Genomic DNA, 19,489 nt, shown 5'->3' with positions numbered 1-19,489 from the left:
AATTAAAAGTTTTTTTAAAAAGATAAACAAATTCCTATTCTTTCATGACAAGCGAAGGACAACAAAGAATTGATAGAGTGAAAAATGTAATGTTTGTAAAGCACTTTGAATATAAAACAGCATTAGCATTAAGCATTATTAGGTATTATAATAGTATTGACTTCACAATTTTAAGCTATTGACAGCATTCATTGAACAAATCTTTGAAAATAAAATATGTCAAAACAAATTTGAAAAGAAACCTGGATTCCACCGGCTTGTCAAATAAGAAAACAATTTTGATTATTCAACTTTTACCAAAGACAAATATTGCTCATCTTGAGGGAGTCCTTTTCTCTGTCTGAAAATGCTCTATAAATGCATATCAAGATACACAGATTGAGATATACTGGTTTCATCCTAACTAGCGAACATAATGGATTTACCTGGCTCAATAGCTGCCGATATGAAAGACTGGGCTTCCCTTACTCTCTTCATCACTTCTTCCAACTCCTTGGCAGCAGCTTGTGGAGTCATTTCAGGAGGTTTCACTATTGCATTATTGGAGTGATTTATTCTAAAGTAAGGAACAAACCTAGCTTTAAAATTATGCTTGTGCACACTTTTTTTTAAAAAACTTGATTTAGAAAAAAATAAAAACAACAACAAGATAAATATACACTGCACCCTATCCATAATTAGCTTGTTTATAGATTTCTTCCTTATAATCACTGACACAATTTAAGTATTTACACATAATACCTGGTTTTTATTGCCTAAAACCTTTTTACCTTGAATAAATGCATTAATACACATGGTGATGCCCATATTTATGTGGCATACAAACATGTTTTCAAACAATAGAAGAATAAGAAATTTAATCTTTTTTAAATTAAAGGTGAAATTTATATCCTGAAACCTATTTACTACATAAGCCCCATATTTAGGGCTTAAGTAGAGCCTAGTATGAGTCATCTACACGGTGATAGATTTCACCCTCAGAGATTAAATATTAGTATACGCTGCTCTGTTCTACACTATACCCTTATCCAGGGGAAGTAACTTTCACTCTTGAAAATGTAAAAAAACAGGTATCAAAGGCTACAGAAAGCAGCACCCTGCTAATACAGGCCTTGCAAACTGCTTTGTATGGCATACCTCCACAGATGAGAGCCATAATTACAGACATATTTATAAAGATACTGAGAAATCTTTCATTCAGAATTCATCTGGATATTTTCTGTTTAATTTCTTACTTCAGTGGCCTGTCTCCAAACATAACTCCATTAAAGGCAAGAGCACGAGGTACAGAATTTTGGTCTGCAAATTCCACAAAAGCAAACCGTGTTGGTTGTGTCTCATCACCTGCCATTCGCACAAACTTCACTTCTCCAACTTGTTTAAAAAATTCAAGCAGCTGATCTGCTGTTGTAGTCTAGAAAAAAAATCAAAAAGCTCAGGTGAAGTAAAATATGTAATGAAAAACACTTATCCAACATACCAGGTAACCTAAGAACTTCAGAGATTAGGAAAAAAGATTTCATTAGTCAAAGGCAACGTGGACCAAAACTTCTATATTTCTTTCCTTCCCCATAAAAGTTATTTGGAAACTAGCCAATTTAGAAAAGGAGGATCACATTTTTTTTCTCCACACATCTAAAAAGTCTGCTTCTATTTAAAATGGTGCCACTAATACAAAAGATATTTTGAAAGGGTGATGTTTGGAAACTATATATTATTAAAAAAAAAGAAAGACGTTTCTGGATGAACCATTTTAAGAGAGGTATGTTAATCCAACAAATTTAAATAATCAAGGAAAGGAGAGGTGAAAATGCTTATCCTTCTCTCCCCTCCAACTGCCTGTAGAAATGAAGGAAAGGATCATTGCAAGCCCTGAACTCATCAGACCTGTCAATAATAAACGTATTTCCATATGGATCTGCTTTTTTTAAGGTAGTACATTTGAAATCATCAATTAAAAAGGAATTTCTTTATATTTCAAATTGAATAATTTCATTTGTGTCACATATACTGATTGAAAGTGCATCAAAATAATATTTTTTAACATGTTGTTTCTATCTATTCACCCATCCAGGGTTTTAGAATGGCACTCATCTCAGTAGTAACTTTCTACTTAGGTATATAGTTAGGCGAATAAAACAAAAGCCACATTTACTCTTGACTGAGTGGCATTTTCATATTTAAATAACCCTCTGGTAAATAATTGACCATTTAAGGAAGAGGACTTTGTTTCCCTGTTATGGATACAGAGGACTCTTCATACTAAATTATACAACTAATCCACCAAGTCCAGCCTCCTGTGATGGCCAATTATTCATACTTGAGAAAAAGGTAAATTCCTTCCCCACAATGCACCTATCCTACAGAGCAATGCTGTACATGGATGGGGGGATGATACAAATTCCTTCATAATCCCTGAAGTAATCAGTTTATTATACTCTGATGCAGATCATCATTATTTCAGCGTACATAGTGATAAAACCATCAAAATCTGTAGTATTTGTTTCTTTGAAGTAGTGAACTCTACAGGCTGTCTTCCCCCCCTTTCCCAAGAAGCATTCACAACACAACTAATAACCACAAGAGCATCTTTTTTTTTATTTGTTTGAATTATCTTCTATTTGTACCATGTTGAACAAACTCATTATGCACATATGGGTCTTTTCAAAACTGTTTAAGGTCATAAATCACAATGACATGGGCTAAACCAGAGCTGGGCAAACTTTTTGGCACGAGGACCATATCTGGGTATGGAAATTGTATGGCAGGCCATGAATGCTCACAAAATTGGGGGCTGGGGTGCGGGAGGAGGTGAGGGCTCCGGGGTGGGGCCAGAAATGAGGAGTTCAGGGTGCAGGAGGGTACTCCGGCTAGGACTGAGGGGTTCGGAGGGCTGGGGAAGGGGGTTGGGGAGCGTGAGCGTGTCAGGTGTGCAGGCTCTGGGCGGCGCTTACCTCAAACAGCTCCCAGAAGCAGTGGCATGTCCCCCCTCTGGCTCGTACGTGGAGGCACATCCTGGTGGCTCTGCATGCTGCCCTGTCCTCAGGTGCCTCCCCTGCAGCTCCCATTAGCCATGGTTCCCAGCCAATGGGAGCTGTGGGGACAGCGCTTGGGGCGGCGGCAGCATGCAGAGCCCCCTGGCTGCCCCCACACATAGGAGCTGGAGAGGGGACATGCCGCTGCTTCTGGGAGCCACATGGAGTGGGGCAAGCCCCTGACCCCACTCCCCGGCTGGAGTGCCGGAGTGGGGCAAGCGCCAGACCCTGCTCCCCAGCGGGAGTTTGAGGGCCAGATTAAAACGTCTGGAGGGCTGGATGCAGCCCCGGGCCATAGTTTGCCCACCCCTGGGCTAAAAACTACATCTTCCTTTAACTTTTCAAATTTGACAAAAAGGACGGTACCTGAGAATTCAGATTTCCAACGTAGACTGTTCTCCTAATTTCATCAATTTTGGAAGGATCCACATTTCCCATAATTGGTGGCTGTGGTATTTCTCCAAGTGCTGTAATATTAGGGTCCAATGCTGCTGCTGGTATAGCTCCCAACGTGCCAAGTGAAACACTAAGCTAAAAAAAAAAACAAAAACAAAAGCATGATTTATAAACAAATAGGAGATTGTGTGTCCCAGCAAGGCTTTTATCCCAAGTACATCCAAGTAAAAAACAAAATACAAATTCAGTACAAACAGATAATATTTTTTACAGTTAAACCCTCACCTTGCAAAAATTCTATCCCCCAAATCTAGCCTCTCATATATTAAATGTTCCAAAATATGGCCAGTCACCGTCTTGCTTAAGCTTTTGGCCAGTGATGCTATAGCATAATCAAACAGAAAGGTAATGGCAGAATTCCCCTGCAGAACATAAAACATGAACATTTATGCCCATGATATCTAGGGAAAAGGCAACTTTCTACTTTGTGTCTACTGCACCTTCCTAGCATGAGACAATAAACAAGAATTCCATAGCTATGCTGCCAAGAATGACATAATTCTCTCCCAAGTCTTATGTTATAGAGAAAGAGACCAGTCTACATTTTCTTTTGTGAAACACGTGATTAGATTTGAGTCTTTTTCCCAGATTAATATACAAACTGACAAATTGGGGGAGGAAAGACTAATATTGCTCAACGAAGGAGTTTCTTATGGTTAATACTTTGGCTGCAATGTTTACAGGCGCTATGGAGAACCCAATGGGAGTAACTGGACACTCCATTCTCCTTCATTTTAAAGGAAAATGAGCATCCAAATCCCCTGCGTGGCTTTGAAATCTCAGCCTAAAGCTTTTCTAAGTTGGACCCACTGCTAATGTGAAAGCTCAGAGGGGGACCTAAACTGGCTGAGGTCTAAATATTTCTTATTCAGTCCTGGTCCAGAACTACAGAAGTAGCATTAGTCTTGAGGATCAGTCATAGATCTTGTGCAACACCAGAGAGGTAAATGAACACCATGTACCACCGGAAAAATAGAATTCCATAGCAAGTATATAGCAGTTGTTTCTATCCCTGGTAGATTGAGAGAGATTAGGTTTTAAAAATCCAACAATTCAAATAACTATCACGCTTTCCCTTACGTACATACACACAATTGAATTCCAAAGTGATTTTAACATGTATCTTGACAATTGCTAGATTTTCATATTCCTTATGCTGGTGGAAAATCTGGAATTCTAGCATTCAAACAGCATAATGTAGTAATTCTGTGGACTGTAAAGGATTAGCTGGTAGGCAACAGAGACGTGGTAAGTAACATGGTACCACTTTCTCCTTGTTTCCAATTGCTTCTACATGGGTCCAGGTGTCTAAAAACAAAGATGTGCCAGCCTAGCTATATCCACAGGGGCTACTGCAATATAAGAAAAAAGAGGAGGAGGAAAGTAAAGAGTAATAGCTCTCAGGGAATGGAACTGCCATGCACTAGCATGAGAGGTGCACGGAGCCCTTCACCACGTGAAAAATGTTCAGGGAACAAAGGAAACAGGCAGGTGGGGAAGAGGACCACCAGGCAGCGTACCTCTGGAAAGGGAGGACCAGCCTGCAGAGGAGCAGAGAAATGAACCAAAAGGCCAAACAGCATATGCCCATAACAAAGACGAACAGGCAGCAACAAACCACATGTAGGGAGATCAGGCAAAAGAGAAACACATGTAACTGACTGGGGGAAAGAGTGGGAAACAGGACAGATGACAGAAAGAAATGAAACAAAGAGCAGGAGATAATTACTTATTTTTTCCAAAACAGACAAAACACTAATTGCTTTTAAAAACAATTAAAGTACCTGAGACTTTTCTATACTAGCATTCCATGTAAGCATGCTGCACAATTATATATAGGATTATAAATGAAGAAATGGGAGGAGTTGCTCCATCAGACACACTCTCCATTAAGATGTAATGTAAACACAAGTAGTTAAGATCTGCTCCTTTTTCAAAATGCAGGGATGAGGTATTTTCTAAGATCATGTATAAATCACTATTTTCCTAATTCCAGAATGGAAATCATGAGCTTTAGTGTAAATTTAATGATTCTCCAGTTTTATGTCACTGGTACCAAATTTCACCCTTTCCTCTTGTGCCAAAACGTATTCACTGGCAAACAGCAGTTCACTTTAGCTTTGTATTCACTCCTTTTACCTCCTGGAGAATCCATAAGGAATACAGAACTAAAATTTTTCTAAACAAACATCAAATATTGTCAAATGCTTTACACAAGCCCAACTGTCAGTCCTTTATCTGGCAAATAAAAGGTCAATATTTTCTGGTGGTACTATATGTATTATGATCTAATCTGAATTTGCAATGGAAAAATAAATACACTTTTGGAGACTGGAAACCCTTTTCATTTTAGTCTGTAAACTACCAGAGATAAAAATGCTCAGAATAATGGTCTTCTCTTGTACATGAGTCTGAAAGTACCTTAGTGCTATTTATAGCAAATTTAGTTTCCCAAACATACACTGACATTATTAAAAACAAATCTTTAAAACGGAAACAACACAACAACCACATGGGTGTTGATGAGAAATGTTCTTAAAATATATTAAAACATCCACATTTACATCCATCCACTTACAGGGGAATTAAAGTGGATCCAAACCTATTAATTAATATACCAGATGGCTCTAAGGCAGGGGTAGCCAAATCCGGACCGCCAGATGCTTTTGAACACATTCCATAATCTTTTTATTTACTTATTATCATTATTGTTATTATTTTTCTCTGGAGTCCGGATCTTGACTATACCTTGACCAAGAAATTTAGACCCTGACAAAAAATAATTGACTACCCCTGCTCTAAGGGCCTGATCCTGCAAAGTGTTGATCACCCTCAACTCCAATTGGTTCTGGAGGGAAGCCAAGAGCCCCTGCATCAGAAGAGGGCACTCATCACACTACAAAACTGTGACCTAGTGCAACACATTACATCCTTGTCACCAGGAACTCACTACACACTAGAGAAGGCTATTTCCCAGTGACAGAAACATTAGAGGTCTTTGAAAAGAGTCGCAATCCACCACGAAATGCTGAACCTCATTTTTTTACCTTATGTCCCTTATTAGCATGCAAGAGAACGACTGAAACAAAGATTTCACAGATGGTTGCCTCCTTGGCCTTTATAAGAATTCGTAAGCTGGGGGTAGGGTGGGGGGGGAATAAATCTCTGACTGAGAAATATTTGCCTTGCTTAGACTGAATGACAAGGGAAGATAATAAAGTTGGAATATGCAAAGCCTGAAGCAAGGGGTTAGAAGTTTCCTGGATTTGATAGGTGTGTTGACTTTCCGAATCTGCATGTTTTCTAAACAAACTACCATATATACTCGTTCATAAGCCGAATTTTTTTTAGTAAAAAAGGGAAGCATCAGAGAAGGGGGTCGGCTTATGAACGGGTATAGAGTGGGAGAGGTGGGCAGGGAGAGGCAGCAGAGCCAGAAGGAAAGAGGCGGGGCCAGAGTCTCTCCGCTTCTGGCTATGCTGCTCTCCCCCCAGCCTCTGAGGCAGCTGCTGCTCTGGGGCTGGCAGGCTGCGGCCACGCTGCCCGGCCCCATCCGCTGGAGCAGGCTGCGGCCAGGCCAGAGACATCCTCCCCTGACCCACCCCAGCTAAGGTGGAAGAGATGGGATGGGGAGAGTGTGGGGGTCCTGGGCTAGGGTCATGTGTGGGGTGGTCACAGGGGTTACTCCCCTGACCTCCAGCTTCTCCCATGACCCCCCCACCCCCAAATTTCCCCACCAGTTGCTGTCCTGGCCCGTTAGGGTAAGCAGCTGGCGGGCCGGGACAGTTTATTTACTCAGGTTGACCTCCGTGCCTGTGGACACTCAAGGTAAACAAACCGTCTCTGCCCGCCAGCAGCTTATCCTGATAGCCCCAGGAGCCAAAGTTTGCCGACCCCTGAATTATAGGGGGTCATGAACGCGTCATAAAAAATTTCCATTTTTACTTCTCCATCTTTGGGGTGGGAGGGCAGCTTATAAAAGAACCAGCTTATGATCGAGTATATACGGTACATCCATCCACTCAAAGGAAAGGTTAGCTAAGCTTTTTATTGAATGAGAGAAGTGGAAAAGGCATACAACAGGTTATGCAAGCCAATATCCTCTGGACAAAATTTCTTTACCATCTATCTTCAACTATATCTTTGTAAGGAAAATAATTTATAATTTAAATTTAGTCAGTCATTTTCTGCAGCATCAAAGTAGAATAATGCCTTCAATTTCCAAAATATGGAAGTGATCTCTCACGACAGATGCCATAACATTATGTGATTAGTAAAATCAGTTGACTAGTTGAGTCCAAATCTAAGCATTGTCTTCTCCACAAAGAACAAAGCAAGTTCCTTGCTACTGAAGAAGTATGTATAACAAATGTCATAACTCCTGAACAGTCTAAACAGTAGGTCTATTCTATCATTCTAAGTGCTATAAAAATTAGTACCTGTATTTATTTTAGTACTGTTCAATGTGTCTTTTAAATTCTTCCTGAATTACTTTAATAACAGAAAATTCTGAGAGTAGAATTGGGCAGAGATTCTAAAAAATTATTAAAAATGCTAAAGGTTCAATAGGTTCTCTTGGCTAAATTCCAAGAGCACAGATAAACTGAATAGTTAACTTCTGGAAGATGACTTATAATAAACAGAGGTAATTTGTGCTAGGTGATTAGATTAAGCTGGTTCAAAATCCAAACAGTGGATTATTTATGGCTGGAGCAGGGGCATTTATGGGCACAAGGGGTTGAAGTATCAGTAACAACATTTTTGACTAATAAATTTCCCTGGGTACTGTTTACAGGAAATTACAAAAGGATTCAACTATTAATAATTTTGCAGGAATTTTGTCTTTTCTTTTTAAAAGGAACATTTTAAAAACACTACAGTGTCCCTTATACAACTACTAGGGTGAGCCGGTGTCAGACTGTGCATATTAGTTTGCAGAAGGTCAGTATGAATCTATGATGCGTGTCTAACTAGTGGCTTGATGACTACTGCTTCTTTATGAATATTCACATGGCCTACAAGGACTAATAAGGCAGAAATCACCATATTCTAAAAAGGAATAATGTTTACCAGAAGGAAGAAAAGGGTCCTTTCCAGTGTTTCTGAAATTATTGCCTGAGCCCTTAGCCAAGCCTGCTTTTCTTATGCCATTTTGTGTATGAGGAAGAGACCTTAGAATGTTCATTTCTTCTAGAGGTTTGACCAATATCAAACCAAGAAGTTGAAGGTGTTGGTAAACAGGGTTTGCTGAGGAGCCATTCAAGGGAACACTGTTGTTGCCAGTGTCTGTAGTGGTGCTGTCAAATGCACAATGCAGAAATCTAGGATGGTACCAACAACAGTTCTGGTGAATGCGGAGCTGCAGCAAGGTCAGTAGCTCAAGGGCCCATTTCCTCAAATAACATGGGGCTGATGACAGGGGAACAGAGGGAAGACCCATTAAGCCCAGTTTTGTTGAAGGAAGGTCTGCTTATTCTGCCGTTCCTGGTGGAGAGGGAAGGGGGATGGTAGCCTGTTGCTGCCAGAAAGGGTTAGCAGAAACAGAAGGGAAGGTGTATATGCAATAAGTAGAAGCTAGAGAATATAAAAGCCTCCATTCTTTTTGCAGTGATAGCATTTTGAGGCCAACATGCAACAGCCCCAGTCACTGGAGGGAGTGTGCTTGAGTATCCTAATGTGGCATTCTAGCCTTCCAAAGGATTGAATGTGTTTAACTCTAGTATTTTAAACTTTATAATTATTATTTGGGGAAGGGGAGTGGTTGGTAGTATATGCATTGGGTCAGATTTTGCCCCTGTTTATATACATCCAACTAAGATGGACGTAATCAAAGAGAATCTAGCCCAGTATTTTGCAGAACAGGAATTTGGAAATAAAGAAAAACAGTGAATGTGCTGGCCATATTCTAGCCTGACCTCTTGAGAAAAATCAAGACAGCGGGATTAAGTGTCTTCACTGACTTATTAGGTAGGGTGTGATGTCATGGGACTGGGCTATTCCTTTTCTCTCAACCCAGAAGGGGAGAATTCTTGGTTGGGCTGAAGGAGGGAGCTAGAAGAAACAGAACAGTTTACTAACTCCAAGTCAAAGAGATTAAATTTTACTTACTGTAGTCAGAGGAGTTGGTGTGGGTATAGGAAGCAACCCTGCACCAGGCATCAGGCTTGTCATAGTAGGAGCAGGAGCCAATAAAGAAAGGGCTTTGGCTTCATCTGGGATTTTACCTGGAGAAGCAAATGGAAGTGTTAGAGAGAGTTTGAACACCAAACCAATGTTATTCTTTTTATGATTTTACAATTTACCCTTGCACTTAAAAAAAATAGTAAAGAAAAATGAATCTATCTACCAGATCCTTACAAAAAACAAATAAGAACTTAAGTTTTTCCTTTTACCCTGCTCTACTAGGAAAAACAAAAGTGAGCAAAACTTCAAAGACTAGCAATCTCATTAATGGATTATTTTAAAAACTGAATAATGTAGACAATTATTTAACACTTTGAGCTATGGGTCACCTGTACTGGAAACTTAATGTTCATGAACCAAACGATATCAAGCATGGACGCTTTCCCAGGGCGGTGTTTTCGCGGTGATCGAAAGTTGTGTTACACATGACAACCGTTCGTGTAGGCTGCATCACTAATAGCACACAGAACATCAGATACAGAAAAGAAGAACATTTTTTAAAGTTTAATCCCCAGAAATGGCAAATAACCAAATTAGTTTTTTTAAAAAAAAGTGCTAATTGAAATCTGTCCCTTTTCTTTTACGGCTGCTACCTGCTTTTGATAATAAAATAAAATAAAATAAAAATAAAATAAATAAAATAAAATACAAAAATTACCAATGACCCCATACAAACTCTGTATTGCAGGTAGAGTCAACAGGGAAAAGAAAAAAAAAAAAAAAAAAAAAAGACCTACACCGTTTCTCTTTCTAGGTTGTCTCAATGTAACTGGGACGACAAGAGACTTAAGTCTCTTGTTTTCTAACTGTAAATATACTGAGATAGTTGCTCAATTACTTTTCCCTTCTAAATGCACTACACTTTCATAAAAAAATATATATTACAACTGTGACTAACAAACTCCCCCTGTTGTCATGCCAACAGTTTATTAAAATAATTTCTCATCTGAATAAAATGAATGTGGTTATATGTATAGTTATAACAAAAATGCTGGACTAAGAAATCTTCAGAGCATTAAATTCTGTACTATTTAAACGATTTACTAAATGCAAATATTGATTTCCAATTTAAGGGAATTAAATCACCACAAAATATAAACAGTGAACTGAAAAACTGCCAGAGAATTCCTAATCACACGAAATAATTAAGGACTTCCTAATCTGCTCCAAATTGCCAAAGTAACCATAAAACAGCCCTCATACATTACCTCATGCATTTTAGAGGTGTTTATGGCTTTCTACAATACTGAACTTTGTAAGTACTAGGACAGCACCCGTCTGGTACTACTACAATTTGCACATACATTTTCATTACAGATCTCTAACTTCAGGAGTTTATAATGAATACATACAAAAGGACTCCTGATTTAAAAGTAAAATATGGGGCAAATTTTCAAAGCACTATGCAAAGTTTTGGCAGTGCAATTCCCATTAAAGCCCACGGGAGTTATCCCACTATAAGAATGTTTTGAAAATATGCACCACAATTTGCAGCTCTAGAATAGATTTGCGTTGCTCTGTTCAAAAGAAAATAAATCTAAATAAAATCCATTTTAATGGGAATAGATGTGGAATGAAAGAAATAAAAAAAAAAAACAACACACACACACACACACAATTTCATCTAGAATTTATGTTGTATTCCTATTAAGCAAACACAGCTATTTAACTTTAAGATACATTCTGTGAAACTTTGGTCCATAATGTACAACAGATCAAGCCACATTGCTATCTTAAAGAGAAAAATAAAATAAAATTGTTAGGGTCTGAAAATTATCTTCACAGTAATTTCTTCCGTAACTTTTTAAAAACATATCTGATCTAAAGCCAAAACTGTATTTAGAAGGAATACAGCACTTTGCAGGCCTCGTTTTAAAATTAGACATGCAATAGCATGTGAAGTTATAATGCCCGATTTGCGTGACTCCTCATGAAAAAGCAGGTATTTGCTTGCACAAATTGTCAGTTATGCATCTAAACAGATATTTAGATACATAACCACAGTAACTGTGCATGCAAATTAGGTATACATTTACACAGCTGATTTTGGGGAAGTCGTAATTTATGTTTTTAAAGCGCTGTTGAAACATGAACTAACCATGAAGGTCCATATTACAGATCAATAAGGCCCTAATCCTGCGGAGATATCCTCCTGTGTTTACATGTGGCACCTACATAAAATCCCACAAAGTCAATGGGACTTTACATGGGTGGATCCACCTACAGGAAGCTAAAGATAGTAACACTGTATTCTAATGTAGTCCCCACAATGAACTTAAGCACATGCCTAATTTAAGCATGCACTTAAATCTATCCCTATTCTGCAAGCACTTAAACATATATTTAACTTTAAGTAGATGATTAACATGCTGACGTGCTTTGTTGAATAGAGACTGAATTTAGAACATGCTTAAATATTTAGTTGAATGAGGGTCATCAGTTCAGAAAGGTACTTAAGCATGTGCCAAGACTTCAAGCGTAAGAACAATGCCACTTAAGTCACTGGGACTATTTATACATTTAGTTAGGTACATGCTAAAGTAACTTGCTGACTCATGACCACATAAGGTAAACTATTATAGCAGTCTGCCAGGTGTATACCATGCATTTTAAATTGAAATTTTTATTGACATTTCCCTAATACTTTTGCTTTCTCACCTATGTTAAAAAAAAAATTAAGTAGAGCTGGTCAAAGTTTTTCCACACAGTTTTACTTTAAAAAAAAAAAAAAAAAAAAAAAAGTGCCTTTTTCTCAAAGATGATCTTTTCATGAAAAATTATCAACATCTGGGTTCTGCAGATGTTTCTTCAATATTTTCACTGATTTTTTAAAATCAAACTCATGCTCAAAAATATTCAACAAAAATTTCCCACAGTAAAATGCTGTGGAAACTGTCCCAAAAAATGAATCAATCTAGAACCCCGAAAAATGGAAACAGTTTAGAAATTTCAGAAATTTCCCACAAAAAAAGCTTCCATTTTTTTCTCAACGGAACTTTAGTAAAAAGCTGATCAGATTACTTAGTATTAAAAATCAATTTAAGAGCTCATAAGGAACCGGTTATGTTCTTGAGTAAATATATATTTTATACCTTCTTTAATCTTTTTTTTAAAAAAGGAATACAAACCCAGAAAAAATATAAACAACATTTAGCCTGTTGCACAATCTGACATCTGTTTAACATCAGGTTTAAGGCTTGCATGTTTTTCTTAATGCATATTGCCATGGGATGGGTGAAGTCAATCCTTAAAAGTTGAACTGAAATGCTTTCCCCAAATATATGTATTTATTTAAAAAGTGTACCATTTCAACTTCATAGATCAATTTCTTGACTTATTTCAATGTATGCCGGTGCCTTAAAATGGTTTTAATGACCTTTCAGTATTCAATAATAAATGACAGATCTGATTCTCATTTGCAATAAGTCCCCTTTATACTATTCTAGCATTACAAAGGGACCTTTTAAGTGGGGTGTAAATTACTTTTATATCCATTTTAAGATACTTCACTGAATCAGCGGCCTGATCTACACTTCACATGTATACTGGCATAACTATTTGGGTCAGAAGTGTGAAAAGCGTCCCCATCTCCTAGCAACATAGGTATGCTGTCAAAAGCCCCAGTGTAGATACAACTATGCTGACAGAAAAATGCGTCTGTTAGAATGTTGTTCAGGGAGGTGATGCTCTTACACATGGAGAAAACGCCTTCTATCAGTGTGCACTGCAAGTTCACAAAAGAGCTATTCCAGCACAGCTATGATAGCATTGGCTCTGTAGGGCAGACATGGCTTGCTAGAGCAATGTAACGTGGCCTTAGTGTAAATAATGATTAGGCCTGATACCAGTAAAATTATAGTGTATTAGTCACCAGATTCCATCCTCATGCAAGTGTTCAGAAGGGATCAGTTTCCTTGTGTTTTGTACTATAAACTGCTGGATGATTAAAAAAAAAAAAGAAAGAAAAAAAACCCGCTTCAGTGATGAACAAGTATCTTCAATCAAAGACACTTTATGCTCATATCTAATCTGGAGATTAGAAGAATAAATTATTTTCCCAGTATATTTAATCACTGGGAACTACAAATTTATGGATGAAACCATTTCTTAGAAAATCCCTTTCTGTTGCATCTAAATGAGAATGCCATTCTAGCGTGTAAAGGTTAAAAAACAAAACAACACAACAACGCCCCCGTCCCTCAAAAAAAAAAAAAAAAAAAAAAAAAAGTTGTTTCCATCTTCCCACAGATAGCAATGTTAAAAGACAACATATCTGACAAAACACTCTCCAATCAAGGCCTCAGAATCCATTTACACTAACGTGTGGTAAAGGTTTTTCTTAAAGAAAAGTAATACATGAAATCCCGACCCCACTGAAGTCAATGGCTAAACCTCCGTTAACATCAATGGAGTTAGAATTTCACCCACAGTGAATAAAAATTCTAGAATGTTCATAATTTTGTCAAGAGTCATTCCAAAATAGATATCTTAACTTCTTCATATTAAAAATTAATACAAAAACCTTGTGCTGTGCTGGTTATACAGCTTAAAATAAAACTGCTTCTGATCATGGGAAAGAGACTGACTAAAATCCATGACTTTGTTCAGAAAAGCTAGATTCTTAAGAAAGAAGTAATAAGAAAGAAAGTAAGTTTCAGCTGGCTTTTTCAGAGACACGTACTTTTGAAAATATGGTCGAAGGAGGAACACACACATCTGAGAGCTGAAATATCTTTATCACTATTTTAGTCTTCAGACATCATATATTGATCTGCCTGTCATAGTTGAATTAAGATGCTAAAACATATCTCTAAGGCAGTGTTTATCCCTAGTTTACAACAGAGAATTTAGCTGACCTAATTCAACACTCTGTGTATATACCATCCACCACCCTCATAAACAGCTTCAGAAAGTCTACTTTAAAATGACACATCATTCAACCCTTTAAGAAACACCATTTTTACAGAATTGAAGAACCAGTTCACAAGTAGAAGTGAAAGAGATTCAGCAAAAACAAAACAAAAAAAGGGACAAAATAAAAAGAAAAGAAAGAAAAGCAAAATAAAAAATAAAAACAGAGACAGGGCGTCCATCTTCAGCGGGCCAGACTTCGATCTCATTTCCCCCCACGAAGGTTTCACTTGACGGCAGGTTTAGTGGCATGGCAAACAATGCCTAACTCAGGCAAGTGTAACAGGTCTGCCTTGGCCAGTCTAGTCATCTAATAATGCACAAATATCACACAGAGAAAACATACAAAACCAAATTAATAGTCAAAATCCATCTACCAGAAAATGTGGACATAAAGTTTAGAATGATGGTTAGGGCAACATCTTTGTTATGTTTCAACCTTTGCTTTCTAAAGGTATAACATTTAAAACAAACAAACAAACAAACAAAAAAAGAAAACCTGTGATGCACAAACAAAGGAAAGGGTAACATTTTGACAGTGCAATGAAATTTTACTTCATTTAAAATAACATTTTTGGTTAATAAAGTAGCAATGGTGAAGTACATATGTGAACGTTATAAAATGAACATTATTTTCAATGCTTAGGGGTTCCTTCCTCACACACTACTGAGGTTGGACTGTTGAAAGGCATTCTAAATTTGTTTTTTTAAACCAAGCTTTCTGTACCCTTTTCTCTTTTCTATCCCATCAAGCTTTATTTTTGTACACCAAGCCTTTCAGTAATGGCACTTTTGGCCAACGGCAGAATTTAAACTTGGCAGTAGAACACGGCTGCTACTGCTTTAGCAGCCCATAGTATACCTTACCAATCACGTTTACAGCTATGTCACCAAATATTGCACTGTGTTCTCCAAAGCCATATATATCAACACACATTTCCTTGGAAAGTTAAACTATCGTCAATACAGATAGCATTTTCAAACTAACATGAATGGTTCTTTAATAAAGTTGCATAGGAACAGCATATTTATGGTGTGAAATTTTCAAGTGGGTTTGTCCCACAACCCAATCATATGTTCAGTTAGTTGTACACAAGCTCCGTATTTTCCTGTAGAGTCCACAGTGACTTGTGAACAAACCGCTATACAATAATAGTGCTACTTTCAGATTGCCTCTGTCAGCTATGAAATGGGTTGAACATGATTGGGGAGGTAAAAAATGTGTTCTCATAACTTTTGTTGTATTCTTCCTCCATTATCAGATATCACCAAGAGACACAGAAAAATTCACCTTTACCTGCCTGCTGCCATGCCACCTCAAACTGTGACCCCATCACAAGGAAAACCCAAGAAGTGGTGTTGATTCATTAGGAAGCAATCTTCCCTCTCTGGCAGTACTGAACCAGTGTTTGAGTCTTCTAGATGAGACATAAAAACTAAAATTGTTCCCGATCATCCTCCTGAATGATCTTGTGGGACCTTTTCAAGTGTATCAACTCTCATCAGATATATTCTGCCTACCTGAATTCCTTTTGCAGTTTCAATTGGATACAGTATTATTCTTTTCTCCCTGACTTAAAGGTAAATGTAAAAAATCAAAACCTATACTTCATGAAGCTCAGCAATATGTGCTCTATGCCCAAATGAACATGGTTGTGGGTGTAGTTAGCACATAAATAAGATTTAAATAACCTTTAAAATAAATATTTTCAAGGATCCATGAAAGTCTGCTTGCTCTGTTGAGTTTGCTACAGACATCCCAGTACGGATCATTCTGTAAGCACAGAACTCAAGCAACAACTCTTGGTATGTTTGCTGTGCCAAAATAAGGCTTTCTGGGGATACTGTTAACAAACCCAAAGAAGCCAAAAATAGACTTTGTGGAGCCAAACAGTATTTTTTTAAAAGATCAATTACGATTTATTAACTAACTATTTGGTTAGTGGTGGAATTCAACAGATGTATTAGCTTTGCAGATTATCATTAGCTCACTCTGATTTCCTGTGCAAGGTAAGACAGCGGGTACGTATACCTAAAGATGGCTGCATTCCACTGGTTTAAGAAAATGATTTCTATGGACTTATGGCCCAGATCCTACAATCTGATCTATGTGGACGGACACTTGGAGCTTATCTATACTATAGTCACTAAAGCAGCATAGCTATGGCACTATGCCTATGCTGCTGTAGTGCCATAATGTAGACACTATTCCTACAGTAATGGAATGAGTTTTACCTGTCACTATAGGTAATCCATCTCCCTGAGTGGCAGTTGCTAGATTGATGGAACCTAACTGCATCTTCACAGTGGATTAGGCCAGCATAGCTATGGTGCTTAGAAGTGTGGATTTTTCAAACCTCTGAGCAAAGTAGCTATGTTGATCTAAATTTTAAGTGTAGACCTGGCCTAAATGCCAAATGGCATCCCAATGAAGTCAATGGGGCTCTGCCTATGTGCAGGGATCTGCCTATGTGCATCAGACTGCAGTATCAAGACCACAATTTGCAAAGCGCTTAACTAGTAACTCAAACATTTTATATTCAAGTAGTAAATGGAACCATAAACATTGAAAATATTTCTATTGGAGAAACCCAAATTGACAAAATACTTAGTCATGTCTGTACTTAACATTAGAACTGGAATTCCTGATGACAGTCCAGTTCTGAAGATGTCTTGAAAGATTTGATTAAATAATCTATCTAAAAATTAGCTTAAGGCTCAGATTTTAAAATGCATATAGGCATTGCTGCACTCAGCACTACAATGCCTAACTCATTTAGAAGTCTCAGTCTCATTTTCTGAAGGATTTAGGCCCAAAGTGCCTAAATCTCACTAGAAAAAGAGACGGATTTCTAAACTAGTTAGGTATTGCAATGCTGAGTGCAGCAATTCCTATATATGCCTTTAAAAATCTGGGCCCAAACTAAGTTGCAGCTTAATTGATGTTATAATTTAAGAAGTCTACTAAAGGGATTACTAAACTTTTTAAAAATAACAACAAACCAAAGTACAGTTAGGCCCTGAACTGCAATCTGATCTGTGCAGGGAAACTCCCTCACCTTTGCAGGAGCACACTGATGTCAATATAGACTCTGAATAGGCATGAGGGTTTGCCCATGTGGATCAGACTGGAGGAGAGCAGTCTTATTTTATAAAGTTTTTTCAAGTATTTTCTTATACAAGTATGGAAAACCAGAATAAAACTACTAATTTAAATTAACTTATTAATTTTGCTCACGCATAGTTACAGCTAAATGTATACAAAAGATGTTTAAAAGCGTAGCCAACATATTTTTACTTCTTTTATTAATAATTTATTCTTTTTACCTTCTTCAAATCTAAAATTTTGCTTTCAAAAAGATGAGGGGAAAAAATAAAAAGAAGAGCATCAGTTACTTGCCAGTTTTTAGGAAAACTAAAGGCAATCAACATACAGGACAAAGACCAACATGAAAGAAGAATGTCTGAAATACCAACCTTCTGCACAGGGTACGACTATCAGAGCTCTATCAATAAAAACGGTGTTAGTTAGATGCTGGGCCACACCAACACTCGATGATTCACGAAACTTAATATAACATACTTTGGATGAAAAAGCAAGAGGAGCGTTGCTGCAAAATAAAAAGGAAAAAAAAATCAATTAGTGTAATGAAAACACAGATTTTAGTTTTCCTCAAAAGCCTTTTTTAGTTTACTTATATACATTCACAGGGAGACATCTTTAGCAGAAATTAACTGAATCACTTATTTCTCATCCATACACACACACAAAAATGGTACTATCTTCCTCTTAGAAAGGATTTAGTAGTGGCAGAGTGTAGCTATGAGGTCTTCTATTAACAAGGCACTAGTGCCTTTAGAGAACCTGCTACAGAACATTTATCAGTATAATCCAAAAATCATAAATAATGTAAACTGAACTATAGCACACTTGTCAAATAAATGGAGAACATTTAATCTTTCTTTTCCCAAATAGCCTTTGTTCACTTACTCTAAAGCACAAAATTGAGTCATTTGTAGTGGGTCCTCCAGACAGCAGCACATATTAATTGACTTTCTTGTCTATGCCCTCAAATTAGACCAAGCCCTGTTCATTCTTGTTAATAAAAAAAATGTTCTCCAATGGCAGGAAAATTGGCCTTAGCTCACTGGTCGAAAGAAGGGCTCTATCTGCTACTTTAGCATGGTGCATTGAAGTATGTAATAACCTTGTCATGAAAAAAACTCACAGATCAGATTAAGGTGAAACACAGAAAACAAGAAATATTTGTCAGCATATTCATTAGACACCCTATTAATCAAGGTTTTAGCCTTATTTCTTCTAAATACCATAGTCCTGACCAGTCAAGTTCATATCTGTGTATCATATACTATGCATAAGTTTGGCAGAAATTAATGTTTTTAAAAAACAATTTTGAGGGATAATGTTAATATTATTTTTTAAGCTTTTTTAATTTTAATCTATTAAAATTTTCCCAGTTGGGGGGAAATTATGGGGTGGTTGGACAATACGTATTTAATTTTAATAGATGCTAATATTCAAAAAGATAAAACTTTATAGTAATAAAAAACCAAATTGTATATTTTAACATGGATATTGACAAAGTAAATATTCTTAAATCAAACTCTAATAAATTCTCAAGCAGCATTTTTCTAACTTTGCTTAGCTGTAAATTTTTATTGTTACTGAGGAAAATATTTGCATGCCAAGGGTGAAATCGACATTTACTGATAAAAAAATATAATCCTTTAAGCCTAACTATGCACAATGAAATCAGTTAAAATAATTTTTTCAGAAATGTTCTCTAAACAGGGTTTGTATCCACTGTACAAATATTTACTTTATATTCCTCATGTCAAATGTAGATTAGTAGTATGTTGGAGGTTTTAAAAGACTAAGAACA

At 37.1% G+C, this 19,489-nt stretch overlaps 1 protein-coding gene across 5 annotated transcripts in view; it reads right to left on the bottom strand.

The window, feature by feature from the left end:
- SREK1 (splicing regulatory glutamic acid and lysine rich protein 1) overlaps nucleotides 1-19,489 on the bottom strand; it is a 60,687-nt gene that overhangs the window by 26,194 nt on the left and 15,004 nt on the right. For 2 of the 5 annotated variants that reach the window (XM_077816954.1, XM_077816955.1), the window contains exons 2-6: nucleotides 18,063-18,196; nucleotides 9,600-9,715; nucleotides 3,402-3,566; nucleotides 1,236-1,414; nucleotides 426-556 (exon numbers count right to left, since the gene is read on the bottom strand). In XM_077816954.1, coding sequence (XP_077673080.1) covers nucleotides 426-556; nucleotides 1,236-1,414; nucleotides 3,402-3,566; nucleotides 9,600-9,715; nucleotides 18,063-18,196 — 725 coding nt within the window. Of the gene's footprint in view, nucleotides 1-425; nucleotides 557-1,235; nucleotides 1,415-3,401; nucleotides 3,567-9,599; nucleotides 9,716-10,003; nucleotides 14,896-18,062; nucleotides 18,197-19,489 lie in introns of those variants that run through there. The other 3 variants (XM_077816958.1, XM_077816956.1, XM_077816957.1) reach the window with 3 other exon arrangements.

The sequence above is a fragment of the Eretmochelys imbricata genome, chromosome 5 (genome assembly GCF_965152235.1).
Source record: "Eretmochelys imbricata isolate rEreImb1 chromosome 5, rEreImb1.hap1, whole genome shotgun sequence".
Lineage (NCBI taxonomy): Eukaryota > Metazoa > Chordata > Testudines > Cheloniidae > Eretmochelys > Eretmochelys imbricata.
Note: the sequence above shows the minus strand (reverse complement) of the source record. Positions and strands in the feature narration are given on the sequence as shown.